The sequence below is a fragment of the Mixophyes fleayi genome, chromosome 4 (assembly GCF_038048845.1).
Source record: "Mixophyes fleayi isolate aMixFle1 chromosome 4, aMixFle1.hap1, whole genome shotgun sequence".
NCBI lineage: Eukaryota > Metazoa > Chordata > Amphibia > Anura > Limnodynastidae > Mixophyes > Mixophyes fleayi.
The window spans coordinates 223,784,801-223,811,017 of NC_134405.1; the positions used below are offsets into that span (position 1 = coordinate 223,784,801).

A 26,217-nucleotide genomic window follows, 5' to 3' on the forward strand; every position below is an offset into this window, starting at 1 on the left:
CTGTGAAGATGTAATTGGTCTGTCGAAGTTGTATAATTGGATGAACGAAAGTATATTGGTTAATATTGTTTTACCATGCGATTGCGATCAGTATGCCACGTAACACATGGCATGGCGCGATCACGCGGTAAAATACACACACACTCGCACATTTAGTTATATATATATTTCATATTTATATGGGTTCCATTCCATTTGATTTATGAGCAGATAGTATTTAGTTTATATATTATGATTATATGTACACTTTAGTGATATTTGAGGTTCAGGTTGCAGGAACTATGTCATGCTTAGTATCATTTTAATCCCCTATTTATCAGCAGTTGTCCGGTTCATTTGCCAAAGAGATCGCACATTGCATACTCTAGTTAGTGATGTCAGGGAATAAATGTTTAAACTGTTACCGACTGTGTATTATGAATAGACTAGCTTAAACTGGTTTCTGGGCGGGAGAATCATCTTGAATATTGACCCTCACCCTTGGAGGGTTTTTTTTGAACTAGCCTGTGACCTGTTTCTCACTGGAACTATAGAAGCAAGCCACGTCATCTGCATTGTTCTCTCTGTAACACTGAGTGTATATAATACAGCTCTAGCTGGTATTAGTCCAGTCATTCTCTGACCACAGTATTCTGGAGTGAAGTACTGTAAGCTGGTACAAGTGGAGCGCAGCTTAGCGAGCGCGGTATGTATCTTTTGGTATTGGATGTACTGTATTATAATTATGTATTGAATTGCTAAAACTTTTGCATCTGCTAAATAAATCATTTTGTGCTTTGCAAACACAAATCGCTTAGACGATGCTTATTGGAAAACAATAAAATTACTTTAATAATTTGGGGGCTCTTATCGGTGAGGTTACATTACCGGAAGATACGCAACGCATACAGATTTCGGTTCCTCAACAAAGGGTGGAAGACGCGTCACATACGGGAAAGAACGCAATGTGTTCAAAACCTGTCGTCCATTCTGTGTTGTGAACCCGAATGTCCATTGTTGCATAATCTAAAAGGAACGCTAGCTTGAATCTAGGGACAAGAAAGAAAACAGTTTCTTTTTATTGTCGTTTTGCGTTTAAAATGTATCGCATTGCATAGAGTATGTGTACTTCCGGTGATGTTGCCAAAGTGTTTAAACAGTCGCTTGTATAATTTGTTATACATGCATAGTATAATCACTTGTTAAAGCCTCTGAAACGTTATTACTATTGTTGGGAAGTTGATTTTATGCACAGAAAAGGTGTATATTGTGTGATTTTGTGATGTAGATACACTGTTTTATTGTTGAAGGGTCTCAGTTGCTGTCTGAAGAGGCAGGTTGCCCAACTGAAGGACGGTATACGGGGCAGGTATACCGGGAGCGAAAACAAGGGAGATTTTCGCACATGCGCCCAAAAGTAATCTGATAGCACTGTGGCCCACATTGATATTTCTGTGTTAGGGGTCCTCGTTTAGCACGAGAGGAAGCGAGAGGACGCGACTTGAGCAAATACGACCACGGCCATTAGCGGTAGATTGCGGGTGGAGGAGTGTTGAAAGTAGTGGCTGGATAGATCTTGCACTGCGGTATTCCTGGGGCCTGATATTGTTCAACATGGGTGCTAAGCAGACGCTAGAGATGGTCTATGTACTGCCTAAAGAAGGGCCTACTGGTTCAGCGAGATTTCTTATGTGTAAGAAATATGGTGAATACGCACTGGCGTATTGTGACACGTGGGTCAAGATAACCAAAGATTGTGTTAGGCCTTTCCCAACATTAGGGAGTTTTAATTCAGAGGTACTGAATAATGTTAGAGATAAAGTGAGGTTGATCAAATCAACAAAAACGAGAAATGAACATGATGACTGTTTAAAACTGTGGCAACAGGAAGGTAACAACACGTGGCAGGGTATATGCGTACCGGAAGTAAGCGTTCCGGAAGTGTGCGTTGCAAAGCGTGGAAAACTGAGCGCAAGCGCGCCCCAGACAAATTCGTAAGTACAGCCGATACCAAAAATGTAAAGAATGTAACCAGTAACTTGTATATTGTATTAAGCAATGTTAAGAGTAATGTTTCAGAAGAAGGAAATGTACCCACTGTCAGTTCGGCCATTGCCCATGCTGGTAATGTGAAAACGGCACCACACGGACAAGGAAAAAGAACGGTCCCACCAGAAGGGGCAGCGGCTAAAAGTGGTGAAAATAATGTAAGGGTTAACAAAGGGGGAGACATCAATTATACTGCAACAGCAATTCCAGCAACTAGTTCAGAATATAGTGATTTGGTAGGCTTATATCCTTATTATCCTGTTCGTACAACAGCAGTTCCTAATGGGAAGGCGGACAAAGATGGTGAAGTTCCTTTAAAACATGTAGCAAAGCATGATCCATGGACTAGGTCTGAAATGTTTTCAATTCTGTCTGATTTCACTGATCCCAGAAAAGGTTTGGCCAAGTGCCAGAAGTTTATTAGATATTATGGTAATGTGTACGAGCCAACTAATAACGATTGGCGAGTAATGTTGAAGGCCTACCTTCCTCTCAATACTGATATACAAAAGTTTATTAAGGATTGTATGTTGGAAGATAGGTCCTCAACAGAGGGTGATAACCATGAAAATATTAACCGCATAATTTCTCAGTTGGTCTTATACTTTCCTGTGGTAGTGGACTGGAGTAAACTTTTTACTATCAAACAACAGGATAGTGAAAATGCGGTAGACTAGTTCTCCAAGGCTCTGATAGTGATGGCCAAATACACTGGGGTATCAGACATAAATGATAATGTACACTACAGAGAGGTTGCTGTTTTAGTCTTAATGGATGGCCTCAGGGACGAATTGAAAGGAAGGGTGCAAACTTCATTACCACACTGGAAAGGAATCACTGTAAATGTTCTCAGGGAGTCAGCTATAGGACACGATAAAAGAATAAATAAACAGAAAGAGACACTAAGTGATAGGGTAATGATGGTAAGTATCCCAGCACTAGAGGGACTGCACACACTACCACAGTATATTAACACCTGGTTTAAGGAAAAGAAACAACATGAGTTTTAGATGCCATAAAACAGGACATCAAGCAAGGGACTGTACAATGACAAGAGTGGAAGCAAATAGACTTGGGCCACCTAAGGGGGAATCACATAGACACCCACAGAGAAGGAGCACACAAGTCTCAGAAGTTTCTCAACAGTTGCCTGCACACCTCACAGCAGCAAATGTTTTGAGGAAGAACTATAGTCAACTCTAGAAGTCAGGTCATACCTGTAGTCCTACAATCAGGCAAGGTAAATGTTAATCTGTGGTAAGTATCAGTGTGCAGGTTTAGAAAGAAACTGATTTAAAAGTAGATTTTGTTGTTAGTGCTTGTTTGTTTTATGTTGTCTTGTGTTTGCTTTCCTGATCACTGGCCGATGGTAAGGAATGAAAATGTTTGTTTCATTTGTTGTTTAAAGATAACCATCTTGTCTTTTCTTCTCACAGAAAAGGGTAGACAAAATAAATATAGACTTAGTGATTAAGGGGGTGGGATAGAGAAGTGGAAAAATGACTCTTGAAAGACAAATTAACAATGGATCATTGGATCATTTTAGGCTGCAGTGGCTCATGATAATTTGTTTGGCTGAGAGTCATTATTCAAAAATGAAGTATGTACATACTTTGCTCTAAAATGTTGTTTATGTATTTCAGGTAGAAACACCTGTGAGATATTAAGTATGAGTCACAAAGGGTTAATTTTTCCCTTCTCTATTATAAGTCAGGAAGTCCGTCACAAAGGTATATAGTTATGATGATACCGAGTTCCATATGAGTCAAGGACGGATGACACTGGATTGCACGGTTGACGTAGGACCCCCTGGTTAAGTATGGGAACGGGTCATAGTTTAGCGAATAACCAAAAGGATTAGTGGAATAAATACAGCCATTCTCCCATAGTGTCCAATCCAGCTGTCGCGTTTGCTGGGAAATCTCCTTTTCTACCTTTCTGTTTGTTTTCAAATCCTTGGATTCAAAACCTTGTATTCTTATTATTCCTTTCTCTCCTATTCTTCATTCTTTACATCCCTGTTAGTATCTTTCTCTTCTCTTGTATAGAGATACAAAAAGACATAGACACGGTCTCATTCATGGGGCCAAGACATTTGTGACCTAAGACGGACTCAGGGAAATACACACTAGATTGACATAAGTCACAGAAACAGTTAGGAGTTTGTTTTAGGTGTATAGAAGCTGCTAATTTTAAGCAGCAAGGTTCTGTTGTGGAAATACGATTCATGTCTTATAGATTCCATATCTGTTTTGTTTGTTTTTTCTCCTGTGCAAAGTGTGCCTTTATATTTATGCACAAAGGGTGGATGGATCGCTATAGGTTAGACATACAGATATGCATCTCTGTGTAGAACATTGGAGTAGGATTTTTGCCACAAGACAATGACATAATGTGAAACCCTAGAAAATGTAAAATTTTCATGTTTTATATTTTTTCTCTGTTAAGGGCATATTTAACAAATCACGGTAGTGCACTATTGTGCACTTACCGTGGAATTAAAGTCCCGATGTGCCCTCCGCAAATTTATTAAAGGTGCATCACTGATATCTGCTGCTTTGCACTCCTGATCGTTTTTGGGAGCAGTCACCATTCAACAGAATGGTGACTGCTCCTGGCCGCAATCTAACAAGTCCCGAAAAATGTTTTTTTTCGGGAACTTGTCTTGTTAATGTACGCCAGCTGAAGCTGGAGTACATCATCCGAATTGAAGACATCCACTGCTGTCAGCTCTGCTCCGGAGAGCAGAGCTGGACAGCGCATGTGTAGAGGGATCACATGATCCCTCCCTGTCACTCAGGGCGCTCTCTCTGCAACGATAGTTGCAGAGACAGAGTGGGGACTTTGTGCGCATGTGCACTGCACATGCGCAATTGAAGGAAGAAGAGGAGATCCCGAGACAGCGCGTCCAAAGAGGGAGGTAAGTGTGATTTTTTCTATCACAGAAACAGCAGTTTTTCGGAACTGCTGTTTCTGTGTTCCCTTTTTAATAAATGTGAGAAATAGTTCAATCCTTATCCTTGCGATAAGGATTGATAACTATTTCTCACTTTTGCCGAATAATGATAAATGTGCCCCTGTGACAGACATGTACTGGATACTGTTATATTTGAAGAAAGTGTTATTGAGATAGACCCATTTGTCTTCTCACTTAGCCAAGTAGCTGAATGTGTGGGATTGAAAAAGGCATGCGAGTTGGCATATTGATTGATATACATTGGTCTCCAGCATTTTTCTAGTCTAGGAGGCAACGTTGAGGTGGCTGAAAAATCTTTTTAGAGCAATACCAGCACATGAGTAGGACATTACATAGAGGACTTGATATAGTGACACAGTTACCAACTGAAGTAGCTGCTAGTAAAATCCACACTTACACACACGACTGTACATGCTGTCACACCAGGGCGAACATAGCTGTCAAATAGACAGCAGGGTTTTATGTGACAGTTGACAAATCTATGTTTTGTTTTTCATTGTATTGTTTTAAAATGTAAACACACACACATACACACACATTAGTTAATATTTGAAGATTTGTGTAACCTAAAGAATAAATTGTCTGGAAGGTGAAGAGATGCGGTTAGGAGTCTGGTGGACCTTGGAGAGATGGACAAGGTAGACCAGTAGCTCCCAGAGTGTATCTTCCAGACCTAGCGGAAGCAGCACATGGTCTGGCTCAGCTGGGTACAGCAGGTATGTGCAAGCTGGTAAGACTATATTGCGATGCACCAGACGTTTCTTCTCAAGCTAGTAGGACGGCAACGTCCTGTCTTGATTGAGAGAATGTCAGGAAGATACCAATAGAGCCATCCCATATCCCTCCTGCAGATGGGTTTTCTCCAGGTAAAATAAATCCACGTCATCCAATTACCACCTTGCAGGATCCTTAAGTATACACTGGTGTACCAATGAAATATATCTGGGTAAAGGTGTATTGAAATGTGTCTATACATTACTGTGTCATACCAAAAGCTTTTGTTATTCAACGCGATAGCCCTAGAGTTATAATAGGTGATAGGGGTATTCATGTTATTGATAATAAATGTATAATGTATGAGTAGTGGTAACAAATTACATACTTTTGATTAGCCACAAACCAGTGTGAACATAAAGTAATGGTACTAGTTAGAACGAATTGAATAGAATGAGGATTGAAACTTGATTGAAGTGGCTGATAGCTTTGGCCACTAGTCCTCCCCACTATCAAGATTACACCTGAGCGGCCTCCTAACCTGTTGTCTTTTGAAATGTTTTTGACTTTTCTTGTGATGAGTTTGTAACTGAGACACTAGTCTAGACCTTGAGAGGAAAGGTAAATAGTGAGACAGCAACCGAGAACGTTCAAAACACTGTCTCCTGAAAAGTTACACTAACTGTCAGGATGTTGGACCGGGAGAGTAAGTTGTGGAAAAGGAATTTCCTATGCTCAGGTTATTTGACTATTTGACAGACAGGTACAAAGTGTGAGCTACCAGCATCACGTCTTTAGGGGTAGCAGAGAGACACTGGTACCTATTCCATCCACTTGCAGAGCAGCCAACACCTAGAGAAGGGTGCAAGTGCACTCATGAATCTGTTCTGGGAGGCCTCGAATGCAGTTAGCAACACCTGAGCCAAAGACTAAGACAGTTGTCCAGCATGAAGTGGTTTCTGTGTTTCTCTCATCTCATTCTCTTTTCAGGACAGTCAATTCTTTCAATTGTGGACAGGTGACAGAGGCTGTTCAGGTAGTGATATTAAGGAGTTGGGGATAAAGAAGAAGTTGGTAGCAATAGGTTTAACCAATTACTCTATTCCATTCAGGGGTAAAGGAAAATTTGGAAACTTTGGAGCTTGGAGAAAGTGCAAGGGGCTATTGTCTGAGGAGTAAGTACGTTGACCCCATAGTTGGAGAGCGGTATATCCAGCGATGCCGGTCCAGTAATATTTGGACTTGAGCAAGCATCCTTGAGAATGATTATCATTCTTGGGTGGGTAAGGTTGTAGACCAAAAAGTGCTGGGTGTGCTCTCACGTACCTCAGTGATTATATCGAGTAGGACTAGTTCTCCTTCCACTAAATATTCCCGAATTATGGGTGGGAGGTCACTAGGGGAAAGTACGACTGCTAGGTCCCTTAGTCTAGAGTCTCCCAATATTTGGCAAGCCGACCACTGTTTCATGTACAAAGAAACTTGAGTATTGGGAGACTGGGTAGAATGAACAGACAATAGCCCGCCCCACAAGTGTTGATGAAAAGAACTGATGACATTATTAGACATAGGATGATATTATTGATGAGCATGTACTATCTAAATGTTGTCTGAGCTAAAAGACATGCTTTGGACAAATGAACCTGTTAGACATGAAGAACTGTAGTAGAGTATTCTATATTGTTGATACATATTCTATATTGTTGATACATGTTCTATTGTACCATGTACCATTCCAAATAATGTATTACATGTTTTATTGTACCCTTGAAGGGCATAAAAAAAAGGTCATCTCCAAGCTCCAGAGGTATACGGTTTATAGTAAAAGAAAAAAGAAATTTTTTTTTGAGGATTATCTCTTATAACTTGTTTAGACCTACAGACAGCATGGTCATACACAAAGAGGGATTTACATTACAGAGCAATGATACTGAGATCCTGCATAAAAAATCTTTAAGGTGATAGTTTATTATACTATCAAAGGATGGAACTGTCAAAGTCGTATATTTGGATGAACAAAAGTATATTGGTTAATATTGTTTTACCGTGCGATTGCGATCAGTATGCCACGTAACACATGGCATGGCGCGATCACGCGGTAAAATACACACACACACTCGCACATTTAGTTATATATATATTTCATATTTATATGGGTTCCATTCCATTTGATTTATGAGCAGATAGTATTTAGTTTATTATTTAGTTTATATATTATGATTATATGTACACTTTAGTGATATTTGAGGTTCAGGTTGCAGGAACTATGTCATGCTTAGTATCATTTTAATCCCCGATTTATCAGCAGTTGTCCGGTTCATTTGTCAAAGAGATCGCACATTGCATACTCTAGTTAGTGATGTCAGGGAATAAATGTTTAAACTGTTACAGACTGTGTATTATGAATAGACTAGCTTAAACTGATTTCTGGGCGTAAGAATCATCTGGAATGTTGACCCTCACCCTTGGAGGGGGTTGTTTGAACTAGCCTGTGACCTGTTTACACTGGACTCTCCTGAAGAAAGCCAAGTCATCTGCATTGTTCTCTCTATAACAATGAGTGTATATAATACAGCTCTAGCTGGTATTAGTCCAGTCATTCTCTGACCACAGTATTCTGGAGTGAAGTACTGTAAGCTGGTACCAGTGGAGCGCAGTTTAGCGAGCGCGGTATGCATGTATCTTTTGGTATTGGCTGTACTGTATTATAATTATGTACTGAATTGCTAAAACTTTTGCATCTGCTAAATAAATCATTTTGTGCTTTGGAAACACAAATCGCTTAGACAATGCGTATTGGAAAACGATAAAACTACTTTATTAGGTCATTATATTATAGAGCTACCTCACCCATCAGTGGTGCAGTAGTCACACCACTAGAGTGGAAGGACCATCAAGTATTGGCCAACAAAAATGTAATTTGGAAAATCCACACAGCCTTAATTGTTTTGTCATGTGAGATCATCATGGAGGTTCAATCTATGTGGCAAACTGAGTACTTGTATTTATTTTTGCCTTGTTTTGTTGAGTTTGTAGTACATATCCTTACTGCATGTTTGCATGAATTCTTACCAGTTTAAACACTTTCTAACTGTACAGGCTCCATTTTATCTAGACCATCACTAATCTATACAGAAATGAAATACACACCAATAGCATTCCAGTTGTTTAAAATATAAACAGGAATTCACACTTAATTAGATTTTTTAAAAAGTTAGCATGGTTTTATGTGGGCAGCACGGTGGCTCAGTGTTTAGCACTTCTGCCTCACAGCACTGGGGTCATGAGTTTGATTCCTGACCATGACCTTATCTGTGTGGAGTTTGTATGTTCTCCCTGTGTTTGTGTGGGTTTCCACCGGGTGCTCCGATTTCCTCCCATACTCCAAAATGGGGGGAAATTGAAGTGAATGAAAAAAATATTCTATATACACCGCTGCGGAATTGGTGGCATTCCATAATTAAATTAAATGATGATGATAGGCACAAGGTAAAAAACTCTACCATCTGCTACCATTCCTTGTTAAATCTAATGTTTGTCTCCATTTGCCTGGATGCAGTAGTAAGCACCAATGTTTTAAACTCTTGTCTGGTTCAACTGGTTGATTTCTATGTATATATTAAACTATAATTAAACTTTCTAATACCTAAAATCATTATTCCTTATAGCACTAGTAGCTCTGATTAGAATAATTATTGCCAACAGCATCAGCAGCACTGAACAGCTGATACATGTGTATAGCTAAATCTCAGCATTTTTAATTATATGCCTATCACTGTAGGAAGAGAGAGTACTGCAGAAATGGCATGATTGTTTAAGGAACACTTACCTTCCCCCTAATTTCTTCTGTACTGTCCAGCAACATGAAGCTGGAACTTTTTGGTTTAGATTTCAGCTCTGCGGGGGAATTCTGATTCAAGAACAAGTCATCGGCTGTTAAGCCTGTGAAAAACACAATTTAAAGAGCTTATAAAACTGAAAGAAGAGTTGTGTTAACAGTCTAAATCATATGTTCTCATGTATCTATTTTTTACATGTCATATCACATAGATTATCCCAGGCATTAAATTGATTGAATACATAATAATCATCATTTTAAACAAACAACCTAAGGCAAAAGTCAGACTCCTATAATCCTCAGAACTGCAATAGGAATGCAGTGGAAAACATTTATTTATATTAATGACTCATTTATCATTTATTTCAGTGCCATGGGCTGGGTGATCATATTATTGTGTTGTGAATAGCACAAGAAGAGTGCAAAGTGTTTTTTTTATGGGGATTGGAGGAAGGGGGGGGGGGGGGGGCAACGTGGTCATCAAGAATACACTTTCCTACGTGGTGATTACACAGATTTTTCGGAAGTATAGTTTTCATACATCTGGTTCATTTTACTATTGCGCCCTTTTGCACTGATACTACTGCCACAGATTTATTTCAGTTCTCCAACTGTGCTCAGGTTAGCAAAATTATCTTGATTATAGCAACTATTTGCAATGCAGAAACTTATAAACTTTAGTAAACAAGTCCATTCATTGCCTAAGTAAACTCTCTAGTAGAGCATCTAATTCATGTGAAAATGATACTTGCTTAGGGGGCATGTGCAGAATGGGGACGAGCTTATGGTATTCGCCACTGCATCATGGGGCTGACATCAGCATGAACTAAACAGCTATGATGACGCCAAGGTTGGGGCAAGTGCAATAACTTTGTAACAAACAGGCATCCTTAACACACAAGAAACAACATTTCCATATGGGTTCAAGTAAGTTAGGTACACTCTACAAGGGTGTGTATCTAACCAATGAGCAATGTTAATTAGTTATTTAATAATAGAGATATAATTTATTTTGCAAGACCATACGATTCTGTGAGGAAATGAGGGGTTAATTTTACACCACCATTGCTGTGCCTCGTTTCTCATGAAGTGCAGACAGATCATACTCTTTAGCCCTTTGTTCCGCAAGATCCCCAGTTGTGTTAAACCTAGGCATTTATTATATATTTGAACCTGAGGGAATATTACGCTAAATGTGACAAATGCCAGGTTAAACATAGTGCTTTGGAATTGGGATGAAAAAGTAAAGACAGCTCCAGCAAACAGCAAATGGTGTGAACATGGAAACAGGAAGTGATAAGTAAATGAGCATCTCTCCTCAGCTAGCCCGCTGTTTGCCTGTGTAAAGAAAGTGGAGAAATGTTCCAATGTTACATTCTAACTAAATTACAGACGGCTGTATATTTGTTATATTTTATTGGTATGTACTGTTTGAATCCTAATTTTACATAGCCCCTTGTGCTCCGTTTTCAGGCCACCCCTCCTAGTTATCAAAAGTACTATGTGACAAAAGCCTGCTTGCTTGCAGGATAAGAGATCTGCCCTCTTTGACCTCTAGGGAAGGAATGAGCTGAACATGCTCACAAAATGTTATTTCCATTGGTCCAGTCAATTTAGTCCTGATTAGTAAGCTCAAGGCAGACTTTCCCCTGCCCAACTGATTACCCCTATTGAAGCACTTACCGGGATTGGTGCGGATTTTTATTGCTCATTTGAATTAATGAAACATGTGGGGACTGGCTTTAGATCTATATAAAGGAGCACATGCTGCTGCATTGCTCTATCGCTGCATCCTGGAAGAACAGAGTGTCAGGGATAGCATGAAGATACGGCTCCTGCTGGACTGACTGAAGATTTCACAAGGTGTGAAATGTGTTTCTAGGTCCTCAGTTGTATGGGCGGTTGGTATACACTGGGTAGCCCGCTAACTTAGTGTGGAAGTCATTGGAAGCTACCTTCAGACATACTATTCACTGGTTATCCAGAGAAAAACAAATATCCACAGTGTGCTCCATTATAGTGACATGTTCTTTTACAATGAAAAAAAAACCCAAAAAAAACAAAACCCACAAACAACATATCCATTGAAACTAACGGACAACTATCTTTGTCTACTATAAATACATCTAACACTATTTGATAATGTTGGTTAATTGCAATACCTCACCAAATGACGAATACAATAAAACAACTATTTTCAATTATGTGGGAAAACAGATTCCTTTTATCTTCCACTCTGCTACTACAATATGAAGAATGCTACAACATCTAATATACTCATTTAGCTGTCTTTATTTTTTTTATTTTTAAAAGAAACTACCTTTGAATACAATATATTATTAATATATAGTGTACAAAGTGTGTTGCATTTCCAAAAAATATATTTCTTAGTTTTATTATTATCGTAGATTTGTAAGGCACCACAGTGCTCTGCAGCGCCGTACAGTAGGAAAAACAGTACCTACGTAAAACAGGGACATACAAGGTAGACAAATCAAACGCAGACATGTAAACAAAGGGGATGAAGGACCCTGGTCATTAGAGAGTTTACATTCTAAGTGGAAGAGGGTACAGAGTGGAGATTGGGACAGTTGTGAGGGTGTGAATAGTAGTATCAGGGATACCTCTAAATAGAGATGGGTTTTCAAAGAGCATCTAAAGATTTGAAAGTCTGATTGAGCGTGATAGGGAATTCCATATGTGGGGAGCAGCACGGGAAAAGTCTTGTAGTGAGAGTGAGAAGTGTTTACCATAGACGAGACAAGGCAAAGGTCAGTGAAAGGACTAAGAGATCAGGAGGAAGAGTATTTTGATATCAGATTTGAGATGTATATGCAGGGTTGTTGAGGGCTTTGTAGGTAAGGCCAAGCAATCTGAATATGATTCTGGAGGACACAGGGAGCCAGAGTAGGGGTTTGCCAAGTGGCGCAGCAGATGTGGAGCAATGAGAGAGGACGATCAGTCTTGCAGCAGCATTTATGATGGATATATGAATGTCAGGAATGCCTGATAGCAAGAGGTTGCAACAATCAAGACAGGAGATGAGAGAATGGATAAGAGGTTTGGTAGCATGTTGAGTAAAAAAAGGGCATATTCTGGCAATGTTTTTAAGGTGGAGTCGACAGGACTTGGAGAGAGTCTGAATGTGAGGAATAAAGCAGAGGGTGAAGTCAAATGTGAATTGGGTGACTGAGGAAATTGTGGTGTTATTGACAAAGAGGGAGATTTGAGGGCAGGTGGTGCTTCTGGCAGAAGGAAGATAAGCTCTGTTTTGGACATGTTGAGCTTTAGGTAGAGTTGGGACACGTGGAGATAGCAGAAATACAGTTGGTTACACAAGATAGTACAGAAGGAGAGAGGTCAGGGGATGAGAGTGGGTGTCATCAGCATAAAGGTGGTACTGGAGACGGAATGAGAAAATTAATGCTCCAAGAGAAGAGGAGATGTAGAATAAAAAAAAAATAAAGAGCCAACAACAGAGTCTTGTGGGCCAACAGAAAGTGGGAGTGGAGGACAGGATGTACCAGATGTAGAAACACTAAAAGAGCGGTTTGATAAGTAGGAAGTGAACCAGGAAATAACTGTCACGAAGGCAAATGGAGTGAAGGGTGTTTAGGAGAAGAGGGTGATCAACAGTGTCAAAAGCAGCAGAGAGGTCCAGGAGAATGAGTATGGAGAAATGACCATTAGAAGATGCAGTAAGTAGATCATTGATCACTTTTGCGAGAGCAGTTTCAGTGGAATGTTGGGGGTGGAAGCCTGATTGCAGAGAGTGGAGAATGAATGAGGAGAGAAAGTGAGACAGGCGTCTCAGTGTACAAATGATGAGAGGGAGAGAGTGAGAGGGAGAGAGAGAGAGTGAGAGGGAGAGAGAGAGAGTGAGAGGGAGAGAGTGAGAGGGAGAGAGAGAGAGTGAGAGGGAGAGAGAGAGAGTGAGAGGGAGAGAGTGAGAGAGTGAGAGGGAGAGAGTGAGAGGGAGAGAGTGAGAGGGAGAGAGTGAGAGGGAGAGAGTGAGAGGGAGAGAGTGAGAGGGAGAGAGTGAGAGAGGGAGAGGGAGAGAGGGAGAGGGAGAGAGTGAGAGGGAGAGGGAGAGGGAGAGGGAGAGGGAGAGGGAGAGGGAGAGGGAGAGGGAGAGGGAGAGGGAGAGGGAGAGGGAGAGGGAGAGGGAGAGGGAGAGGGAGAGGGAGAGGGAGAGGGAGAGGGAGAGAGAGAGGGAGAGGGAGAGGGAGAGAGAGAGGGAGAGGGAGAGGGAGAGGGAGAGAGAGAGGGAGAGAGAGAGGGAGAGAGAGAGGGAGAGAGAGAGGGAGAGAGAGGGAGAGAGAGGGAGAGAGAGGGAGAGAGAGGGAGAGAGAGGGAGAGAGAGGGAGAGAGAGGGAGAGAGAGGGAGAGAGAGGGAGGGGGAGGGGGAGGGGGAGGGGGAGGGGGAGGGGGAGGGGGAGAGGGAGAGGGAGAGGGAGAGGGAGAGGGAGAGGGAGAGGGAGAGGGAGAGGGAGAGGGAGAGGGAGAGGGAGAGGGAGAGGGAGAGGGAGAGGGAGAGGGAGAGGGAGAGGGAGAGATCCTCTTGAACTGGTGAGATGAGTGCATGTTTAAAGGAGGATGAAAATGTGCTAGGGGAGAGAGAGAGAGATGTTGAAGAGGATAGAGGTGGGCATGCAGTGGAGGAGAGGGAGTGGAGAAGTTGGGAGGGAATAGGGTCAAGGGGACAGGTTGTAGAGCAAGATGATGAAATGAGTGCAGAGACTAGATTACAATACATAGCACCTTCAGGGAGTTTGCTACCACCTATTTACAATTAGTTGGTGACAGGTTTATTAAAGTACAATAACAACTGCAAAAACCGTGGAACCAACTGTCTCTCTGCTATTTTCACATGAATATCCCAACACTACCTATAGGTCAACATCATCAAAACATAGCCGATATTTTCATGCCAGAGTCGCTACCTCCATCAAATTTCCCTCACCGTCAACACCACCACAATTTCCTCAGTCTAAGACTCCGTGTATCACCCTTGACTCCATCATCTGCTTTATTCTTCAGATATGGTCTTTGTCAGATTGGTCGCTTCCACCTTTGAAAAAAATTCTAAAACCCGCCCTTTACTTACCAAGATGCAACTAAAACTTTTATCCATACTTTCATCTCTCCCTGGACTACTGCAACCTCCCCCTGACATTTCTCTAACACATCTGTCCTTGCTTTAATCATTACTAACTTCCACGGAAAGACTAATCTTTTGCACCACTCTGCAAATCCCTACACTGGCTTCCCAGATCCTCTAAAATCCAATTCAAAATCCTCACCCTAATCCTCAACAAACACCCCATCATACATCTCAAAATACTCTCTCTCATTTAGATCTGCCTCTGACCTGCACTCCCTCTCTGGTAACCATCTCTCACTTCCACCTAAAAGAGAGTTTTAAAACATGCTGTTACCCACCTATGAAACAGCCTGCCATGCCTGATCAGACTCTCTCCAGCCTTAAAACCTTTAAACACTTTCTGAAATCCACCTCTTTACTACAGCATACCCTGCTATACTACTCACACTGATACATCTGTACGGCTGTCCCAATCTCCACTCGTCTCAGCTGCCCTTTTCCCACTAGATTGTGACCTTCCATAAGCAGAACTCTCCCCACCCTTTTGTTTTCATATCTGCAATTATAAATTCTATATTTTACACCTCCTTTTTTATGCATCTTTCATTGTCCTCACTGTTGAGCATTGTGACATCTAACAAATTAACAATAATCATAATAATAAAAATGATCTATTGCCTAGTTTCCTAGATTTATGCCAAATTATTCAGGTTTTGGAACTTTACTTATTCCATGCAAAAATCCTTAAATGTGCTTGACAAGATTGCTGTAGTACTTAGTAGTACTTTATAAACATTATGCTTTTGTGTTTTATTATACTACAAACAAAATATATGTATGTGGATAGTAAAATTTGTTTTAATTTCAACAATTTTCTGGAAGAAATTAGAAAAAACTGCAAGGGTGCCAATATATCAATGATAACTGTATACAAGTGATTAAGATTGTATGTGTTTGCACAGTAATCCGGTTTTTAATTTAATATTGACAAAAGTAACAGACGATAATGTAGGGATTTCACTTCAACTTCAAATCTAATGTATTTTATTCAAAATATTGAGATTACAGGTAGCAGTGTTCACCAGCATGGATGAAGGAGAAAATGAGATTTTTGCACTTACGTTAAATCTCTTTCTCAGAGTCCATCTGGGGGAGACTTACCATGGGGGGTTGTATGAGGGCGCGTGGCATTGGCACTTAACCGCTCTAAAAAGCTCAGCAAAAAAGCAAGAAATCTGGACATGCTAAAAGACTCTGAAGCATATAAACGTTGTTCACACCATTTGATATATGCTCGCCACGCTCTGTGGTATATCCATGCATACACCAGCTGCCTGGCCTTCATTAAGGTTTCTACTACTTTGCAAGAAAAACCCTTGGATCTCCAGATTTCAGCTTCAATAGCTATGCTGTTCAAGCTAACCGTGTTAGATTCGGATGATGGAACGGACCCTGTCTGAGAAAATAGTGTCCGAGAGGAAGGGCTCAACCTGGTTCTTCTGCCATTAGAAGAATGTTTGCGTACCACACCCGCTTGGGCCAATTCGGTGCTAGCAGGATCACTGGAAGACTTTGTAAGTGAACCAGTCTAAAAATCTGCGAGATCAATGAAATCAGTGGAAACAGGAAACCCAATTTAAATTCCCACTTCATGGTCATCACGTCTACTGCGAATGCCAAGTGGTCCCTTGTTCTTGCGCAAAACCTGGGATACTGGTGATTGTATCGGGATGCCATTAGATCCAAATCCAGAAGGGCCCACCTGCAAACCAGATGCTGAAAAACTTGTGGATGCAATGACCACTTCCAAAGAAGGAATGCACGTCTGCTTAATTAATCCGCTTACCAGTTGTCTACTCCTGGGATGAACGCTGCCGATAGTGCGGGGACAAAAGTCTCTGCCCAAGAGAAGATCTGATCCGCCACTTGCATGGCTCCTGCACTACGTGTTCCTCCCCGACGATTTATGTATGTCACTGCTGTAGCACTGTCTGACTGAAGACGTACTGGTCTTCCTTGCAATTTCAATTGCGCTCCCTGAAGGGCCAGAAGCATGGCTTTCAACTCTAGGACATTTATCGGAAGTAATGACTTCCAGCTTGACCAAAAGGCCTTGTAGTTGAAACTGAAGAGTCACTGTCCCCCAACCCCTCAGACTTGTGTCTGTGGTGACCAGGGTCCAGGAGCATGGGATAAAGGATAGACCTATCGTTAAGTGTTCCTGAACCCACCACCACCAAAGAGACAGCCGAGTCTCCCTGGCCAAGGAGATTTTCTGAGCCTCAAGATGGAGGGGAGATACCGATTAGTCTCAGAAGGTCCCACTGGAAGGCACGGGAGTGAAAGAGACTGTAAGGAATCGTTTCAAAGTCAAAACCATTTTTCCTATGACCTTCATGCCAAAGAGCATGGAAGGACAAGGGTGATCTAGAGTTTCCTTTACAGATATCCGAAAAGAATGAACCTTGGATTCCGGAAGAAAGATTCTCTGTGTCCATTAAGAGCACTAAGAACAACACATTTTGGCAAGGAAGCAGTTGGAATTTTGGATAATTGACTATCCACCCGTGTTGTTCCAGGATTCTGATGGAAAGAGTCAATGTTCCTCCAGCAGGTGCCTTGAAGAGGCCTTGAATAGAAGGTTGTTCAAGTATGGAATTATGTTTACATCCAGGAGGATGCCGCCAACTGGGCCTTGAACAATTGTAGGCAACTCCTACCCCCGTGGACGCGAGGAGAGGGTGAATCTCGTCATGCGGGCGCCTATTCCTGGACCTTAGAAGCTGTATGTCTTTTTGTATAGGAACCTCTGCCCCTGTGAGACTGACCCTGCAATGCAAGGAATCTCCCCCTCATTGAAGATTGTGTCCTCAAGCCAGATTTTCCCCAATAGGAATGATTAAAAGATCAAAACCTCAGAGGCCGTGGCTTAGGACCATTCACTGGAAGAAGAGTACTCTTGCCTCCTAGAGGACTGGAGGACTGATTAGATTATCTAATTCTGGCCCAAATAGGACTGAGCTCGAAAGAGGTAGGGCAAATAAAGAGACTTCTTGGAGTCTGAATCTGCTTCCCAAGAGCGTAGCCAAAGAATCCTCCGTGCCACCATGACTTATGCAGATACCGAAAAAGAAATGGAAGCTGCATTTTGAGCTGCCTCAAAGATAACATGAAGCCTTCTTTAGATGTAGGGCTAGGGGTAGTAATTCGGAATCCTGCTGCCAGTTGCTCTGCCCACAATTCCATGGCACTAGCCACCCAGGCAGACAAAGACAACAGCCTGAAAGCTGTACCGGCCCCAGTAAAGATATTCTTGAGGAAACCTTCTATCTTCCAGTCCGTAGGGTCCTGAAGTACAGCCGAGCTGGGAACCTGGCACATGGTAGGGCGGGCCAACCTAGCTACTGGAGTACCCACTTGACGTGCCTGTTCCCAGCGTGCCGCTTCTTGCTCCTGTAAGAGGTAAAGGGTGGCAAACCCGCGAAAAACAGATAACTTTCTGTCTGGTTACTTCCATGCAGATTCCGTTATGTTCGTTAATTCTTCAGAGCACGGAAAACAATCTGTCTTAGGTTTCTTTCGCTTAAACTGACGCTGGTCCGAAAATCCTTGGTCTTCTGGATCTACGCAGTCCAAGGTCTGTCGGACTGCCAGGACCAGATCCTATATGCCTTGACTCCTAGCACTCATCTCAATAACGTAACTGGGTAGAGCCTGAGTCCTCCACTAATTCCCCTTCTTCAGAGGAACCCTCTGAATCAGACATAGCTAATAAAGGATAATAGGTCCTGGCTGGCTTAGTTCTGGGAGCCAGTATAGGACAATCTAAGACTAGAGTCAAAAGGTCCAAACGTTTTCCTAAAGAAGAAGACCAGGCAGGTTCCACCTGTGAAACTTGAACTCAGGGAGAAAGGAGCTGGATCCTTCCTCTCCTTGTTACATCCACAGACAAATTTGTTATGGCTTCTACAGGAGTTGTGGAAGAAGAACCTACATGCACAGTACAAACACAAAACGTCACCGCACTAAATAGTAGGATAATCTCCTCCAAAAAAATATATATATATATAAATATTGTAGACCCAGGATAAATTACCCAGGGGGTGCACCCTACACTAATTGTATAATGAACAAAAAGAAGAAAGCTGTGTGGATGGGGCACTCCAATTTGAGAATATAAAGTAATACATTTTATTGGTATGCATTAAAAAGGGGGGGTAGAACTTGCAAGCGAAATATAAAATCAAACATATAACACACAGTGATACAAAATATAAAATGCAATCTGTATTGCAAGGACTCCGAAACGTAACTATTAGCACTAGTATAGATAGCAGTGAGCTATAATAAGCTATGGCTGTCTAAATGGATAAGCATGCTAATATATGCCCATAGATTAGTATAGTGCAACTCCTGTATAGCGATATAATAGAACACTATAATGCCTGAATAGATATAGCGCTAATCAAATATGATAAAACATGCTGATCTAAATAATATAAAACAGACATGCAATTAGCGACTAGACAATCCACTAAAATAATAATGATCCCACAATAGGAAGTCGCTAGTAACAACAAATGACAGGTAGCGAGTGGAGCCTATTCCTGCTGATCGCGGGAGTATGTGAAGGGTCACTGCCTGTATAAACTGGGGAGTGATCAGGAGGATAGGAGATCAAAAGACAGGAGAGCAGTAACGGAGCCCTGAAACGCCAACGCGCCTTTCTCTAAGCTGCTTTTTCAAGGCTGTCAGCGGGGAGACAATTGACAGCTCTTATATAGTGTTTCCAAGTAGGTGTGTCACATCACGTGAGCGACATGGCCAATAAGGTAATCAGTGTCAGAATAAGTCATGATTGGCACCTATTCTCACCCATCATGCATAGACTTCATGTTGTATAGTCTATGTCGATACGGAAAGAGCAATTTAAAAAACATTAGTAGTAAAGTTGTCATGCAGATATAAAATCCGCTGCTGACATAAGTTTAATACACTGTTTTAAACTGTTGCTGACAGGTATATGGGAGAAATAAGTAAATGAGAACTGATTCCCGTTCAGAAGGAATAAATAAAGAATTGTTTATATAGACATTGGTTCTGTACTAATACAAATTGTACAGTATATTCTTGTAAGCCTAATAACATAACTAGTATGATGTTTATAATATAATATATAAATATATGTTATTTAGACAGGTTGTGTATCAGAGAGGGAAAAAAAATTAGATACAATTGTAGTAAAATAGGCAAGTATAATTATGAGGAGAATCATAAGAATGACTTGTAGCTGTTCTAGTCATTCAGACCATTCGGTACCATAGTTCCCATCAAAAAGATCTTTTTGGTTTCTTTTTTCAGGAGTTCCTTTTGGATATCTCCTCCCCGAATTCCCAGGGAGACCTTCTCCATTGCAAACACCTTTAAATATTTGGGATTACAATCATGATGGGTCATAAAGTGCTTGGCCACTGTAGTAATAGTTTTAAAATTCCCCTGATCTCTAATCCCATTTTTTATATTGTAGACATGTTCGGACACTCTTTTTTTGAGGGTTCGAGTAGTCATCCCAATATACAGCTTGGGACAGGGACAAGAGAGGCAGTAAATAATGCCTACAGAGTTGCAATTGAGGAATTCATCAATATGCCAGATTTTATTAAATTTGTCCATATAGGACTTAGTAGGAATAGCATACTGGCAGAAATTACAGGTGCCGCACTTTAAAAAGCCCTTTGGTCTACTATGGGTGAATTTGTTTTTTTGTAGGTGGCTATGGACTAGAATGTCCTTCAAACTCCTCGACCTTCTCCAGCTAAAGGAGATATGTTTATCCAGTTCACAGTTCACACCTCCAGGAAATTTTCCAGAAACACTGGCATGTCCTACTTTCCGATAAAGACCTGGAATGTGAACTGGATAAACATATCTCCTTTAGCTGGAGAAGGTCGAGGAGTTTGAAGGACATTCTAGTCCATAGCCACCTACAAAAAAACAAATTCACCCATAGTAGACCAAAGGGCTTTTTAAAGTGCGGCACCTGTAATTTCTGCCAGTATGCTATTCCTACTAAGTCCTATATGGACAAATTTAATAAAATCTGGCATATTGATGAATTCCTCAATTGCAACTCTGTAGGCATTATTTACTGCCTCTCTTGTCCCTGTCCCAAGCTGTATATTGGGATGACTACTCGAACCCTCAAAAAAAGAGTGTCCGAACATGTCTACAATATAAAAAATGGGATTAGAGATCAGGGGAATTTTAAAACTATTACTACAGTGGCCAAGCACTTTATGACCCATCATGATTGTAATCCCAAATATTTAAAGGTGTTTGCAATGGAGAAGGTCTCCCTGGGAATTCGGGGAGGAGATATCCAAAAGGAACTCCTGAAAAAAGAAACCAAAAAGATCTTTTTGATGGGAACTATGGTACCGAATGGTCTGAATGACTAGAACAGCTGCAAGTCATTCTTATGATTCTCCTCATAATTATACTTGCCTATTTTACTACAATTGTATCTAATTTTTTTTCCCTCTCTGATACACAACCTGTCTAATTAACATATATTTATATATATTATAAACATCATACTAGTTATGTTATTAGGCTTACAAGAATATACTGTACAATTTGTATTAGTACAGAACCAATGTCTATATAAACAATTCTTTATTTATTCCTTCTGAACGGGAATCAGTTCTCATTTACTTATTTCTCCCATATACCTGTCAGCAACAGTTTAAAACAGTGTATTAAACTTATGTCAGCAGCGGATTTTATATCTGCATGACAACTTTACTACTAATGTTTTTTAAATTGCTCTTTCCGTATCGACATAGACTATACAACATGAAGTCTATGCATGATGGGTGAGAATAGGTGCCAATCATGACTTATTCTGACACTGATTACCTTATTGGCCATGTCGCTCACGTGATGTGACACACCTACTTGGAAACACTATATAAGAGCTGTCAATTGTCTCCCCGCTGACAGCCTTGAAAAAGCAGCTTAGAGAAAGGCGCGTTGGCGTTTCAGGGCTCCGTTACTGCTCTCCTGTCTTTTGATCTCCTATCCTCCTGATCGCTCCCCAGTTTATACAGGCAGGGACCCTTCACATACTCCCGCGATCAGCAGGAATAGGCTCCACTCGCTACCTGTCATTTGTTGTTACTAGCGACTTCCTATTGTGGGATCATTATTAATTTAGTGGATTATCTCTAGTCGCTAATTGCATGTCTGTTTTATATTATTTAGATCAGCATGCTTTATCATATTTGATTAGCGCTATATCTATTCAGGCATTATAGTGTTCTATTATATCGCTATACAGGAGTTGCACTATACTAATCTATGGGCATATATTAGCATGCTTATCCATTTAGACAGCCATAGCTTATTATAGCTCACTGCTATCTATACTAGTGCTAATAGTTACGTTTCGGAGTCCTTGCAATACAGATTGCATTTTATATTTTGTATCACTGTGTGTTATATGTTTGATTTTATATTTCGCTTGCAAGTTCTACCCCCCCTTTTTAATGCATACCAATACAATTTATTACTTTTTATTCTCAAATTGGAGTGCCCCATCCACACAGCTTTCTACATGCACAGTAGTTGACTGAGTCGTGGCCTATGCTTGCCGGTTAATAAGTTGTGCAAGCATAGAAACCGATTGCGTCAGTGAGGAAACTCATGCAGACTCCTCCAACGCAGGTACCAAGCTCCCCCGAGCCTGCTGGCCATGGGTCTCCGCCTCACACTTTGCACAGTCCGCCCCCTGGTCCTGTTGCTCCACAGAGAGTTTTGCAGTACATTTTGAGCAAGTATGAGACACAGGAACTTTTCCCTTTTTTTGTTTGTTTTTTTAAAGTAATCAAGAAAAAATACAGTAACACACACACACACAGTGGACTAACTAACAACTACTTGTTTTGCCCTTGGTTTGAACCCAAAACCGTAAGGTTGTACTTCAGAAAAGGTGTAATAAATGCCTCAGACCAAAACCGGATTGCTTATTATAATAAAACTTTCCAAAAAACCAGCATATAATGTACTCTAAATAATACTCTGGATTAGACAGACTATAAAGTCAGTTAAATTTAGAATAATATCTAAGTGTGACAATTCTGTCCCCTGTCAGGGGTACTTAGATTATCCTGAGGAACAGGAATGCTGGGAGTGCGAAAGAGAAATTAGCAGCGGACTGGAGCACAGATATGTCTGCCCTATCTCTGTGTTCCTGTCAGGATGCTTATTTTCCCGCATTGGGATGTACCAACAGTGGGGAGGGGTCTCCACTTACTCCTCGCACTGATATGTCTCACTTTTGAGGGACCAGGAAGATTTTTATCACAGCCCTGCTCGATGTCCATGATCTCAGGTCTTCTATCCCTGTGTCAGCCGCGATCATTTGGTCCTGTAGAGATACAAGTCCCTCCTCCGCCTCAGCTGGGGACTTGGAATCTCCCTTGCAATGGCCGCTCACCTGACAAATGCCGATGCTCTCTGCCCAAGGCAGCGACTGACTTGCCGGGAGACTGTAGTGACAGCCGTGCTATATATGCGGCTGTCACTTTAAACATGTGACTGACACCTCTCTGAGAGAAAGCGAGTGTAGGGGATCTTTAACGACGGAACAAAATTCCGTCCACCTACACAGGGATTAAGCGCTGCCAGCAGCAGTTATTTTCACCCTAGTCAGCTAAAAAATAATAAAAGCAACAAAAAAAAAAAAAATCAAAAAAATCTAATAATCTAAGAGTAAGTACTGGTGATCAGTACTTAAGTGCCCAAGTAATTGGCTGATATAAGAAAAACTGAAGTCAGTGGGGGTTGCAGAGGGGAGGAGTAAGCAGCAAAGTTAGTTAACTATTAAGTGCCAACTCCATGCGCCCTCATACAATCCCCCAATGGTAGCAATGTCCCCCAGCATGGATGAAGGAGAAATGAGGACTAATGGCGCCTAAGGAACAACACATATTTAAGATTTGAATATTAAATATTAGTTTTGTTTTCAGGGTATGGACACACATATTTTTGGGGTATTTGTGCTTGGTGTTAGCTCTGCAGCAGGACGAATAAAAAGGCAGCATGTGTCCCAGTGAATAACATGCCATAGAACAAAAAAGGTCACTGTTGTGTCTATTCTAATCTAAAGTGAAGCATTTCTAAAGGACCATTGTGCATTATGGCAAAATAAAGCCAATACATACCAGCGAGTGATCAAGCAGATCCCACTCTTTATAGGTACTGACCACATGGTCCCAATAAGTCCTTTTGTAAAACTATTTCCTCCAATATATACACTAATAACTTGCAGACCATCTATCTTTGTACTATGTTCTCTAGATTTTTGAAAACCTGCAAATCATTTCCATTTTCCCATCACATTCCTAAAAGTTGATATATTTAGGTTCTCCATGTGCCCAAGTATTTCCAGAACCGTCACTAATTTGTCACTTGAAAGTTTTGAACTAAGAATGCTTACTTTTCTGGAAGTCATTGATCAGTTAGGGTTAACAAAACTGGTGGGAATAGACTCTATTTACTACTGTACTGACATTCAAAAGGAAGCAACAGGTGGCTTCAATGGAATGAGAAAACCTCACAACACGTGTACCAGTTTTCTACATACTATAACCTCTTTATACAAGCGCAACTGTAGTTATTTCAAAATATCTTATTCTACACTACTGGAAGTCAGATAATGTGCAGTCACATAATCCATCAATCCATGTGGTGACAATCGTTCCTCAGAAGTTTAAACAATTCCTTAGAGATTTAATTGAAAAAAAGTGTTTCATTTGAAGAACAGAAACATTTTGGAAATGAAAGAAGATGCCATGTCTCTGTAGCTCAGAGGGGTAAAAGTCAGAGAAGGACATTTATAAAACGCAGTGCTTGCTAGAAATTGTGCAGCAATTACACAGAGCCACTTTCTAAAACTGCACTATATTTACAGGAACATTTGTGCTTTGTTTTTTGTACATACTTTGCAAGGCTTTTCCTGGATTTTATTTTGTAATGTGAAACAGTGGACGTTGGTAAAACAGGTGAAATGTGCTTTATTTTTTAATGCAAAAAGAACTGTCTTTGTGGAAAATCAGAAGAGGAAACCCCAGGCAAAGGCACTGGCCCTACCAACTAGTGAAAGAGGTTGGACTAATCAGTGGCCAGCCGCAATCTGTGTGACTGGCCCTTACACTCAACTCGTCCCCAAATTTCGGCAAGGGCATCCCACGGAACAACAGATAAACAGAACAGCCCTCTTGGCTCCAGACTGGCTTCTTTATTTTTACCCTACCTGGGAGTGTTGCTTTAAATGTAGCAGTGCATATTTTTTTTATGTATTTGCCTATTTATATTTATTGCAAAATTGCATAATGCTTCCTTGGCAGGGATAAAAATGTCATATCACCTAATGACTTCAATTGAAGAAAGAGTAATAGTTGGCTTTCGCAAGAAATGGGTTTTAAACAAACATGTTTGAGATGGGACTCCTCTGGTTTTATTCAGCAAGGTGACAAATTAGTAATGTTTTAATATTTTTCTATATTAAATAGATGAGGAATCCTTGGAATATTTTAAACAGAAATGATCAACATTGTTCCACATAGAAAAACACAGGCAAGCTTGAAAATAGATAAATCATTTCAGAGATGCTATGTCACAATTAGAATACAATCTCAGCTTTCTGCTTACCGAGAGACGCAGCTCTTTTTCCTTTCTCTTGAGCCAATTTACGAACTTGCTGTTTTAGTTGAACTCGTTCCTCCTCTAGTCGTTCAATCTGTCAAACATAGGTTTTATTACAAAGATTAGGGAAATTCACTAAGCAGTGGTCGTGTATGCGGTTTGCAAACCACCACACATCACATGAGGTTTTCAGACCGAAACCGTATCTTGTCGTTTGGAGGCTGAAAATTTAAACCACAAGCTACGTGAGGCAGGTTTGCAAAGTTCCAAAACCACATTACAATAAACAACATAATTTACTGCAAACAGTAGGTTTTCAGCTCAAAACTATTTTTTTGCCTTTTTGACATGTCTTTATATAGTACAGTTTTCAATTGGTTCGGAAACCACATGCATAATATTGTGACCTCAGTTATCTACAAAAAGCCTGGCATTTCTTCTTCATCTTGGATAATGTTAGGAGACGAGAGGAGAGTATAGTTGTTTTGGAAATTTGGAAGGTACTTATTTAGCAATTTCTGAAAGTTGTCTTGGTGACATTGTTAATTTTTTGGTGTGTTCTTATTACGGTTTGCTGTGTTTCTTAACTTTAAGTCCTGTCAGTGTTATTTGTGTGTGAGTGGTAGTCTAGTTAGTTTAGTGGGGTTTTTTGTTATATGTCCTTTGTGTGTGATGGGAAAGAGGAAAGGGGTTGCTTTTAGTGAGAGTGTGGAGGAGGAAAGGCAGTAGACCAGGAAGTGGAAGAACAGCCATAGGAGGGTATAGAGAAGATAGGGGCTCATGACAATGGGCAATTGGCCAATGTCAAGTCTGGCCATAATAAATGGTTTTCGCATGATAGGAGCTGTG

At 40.8% G+C, this 26,217-nt stretch overlaps 1 protein-coding gene across 1 annotated transcript in view; it reads right to left on the minus strand.

Annotated features, from left to right (window-relative positions):
• The window catches only part of CEP290 (centrosomal protein 290), a 222,067-nt gene that overhangs the window by 144,449 nt on the left and 51,401 nt on the right, over positions 1-26,217 (minus strand). Inside the window, exons 16-17 of the mRNA XM_075209376.1 lie at positions 25,375-25,462; positions 9,549-9,661 (exon numbers count right to left, since the gene is read on the minus strand). Coding sequence (XP_075065477.1) covers positions 9,549-9,661; positions 25,375-25,462 — 201 coding nt within the window. The remainder of the gene's footprint in view (positions 1-9,548; positions 9,662-25,374; positions 25,463-26,217) is intronic.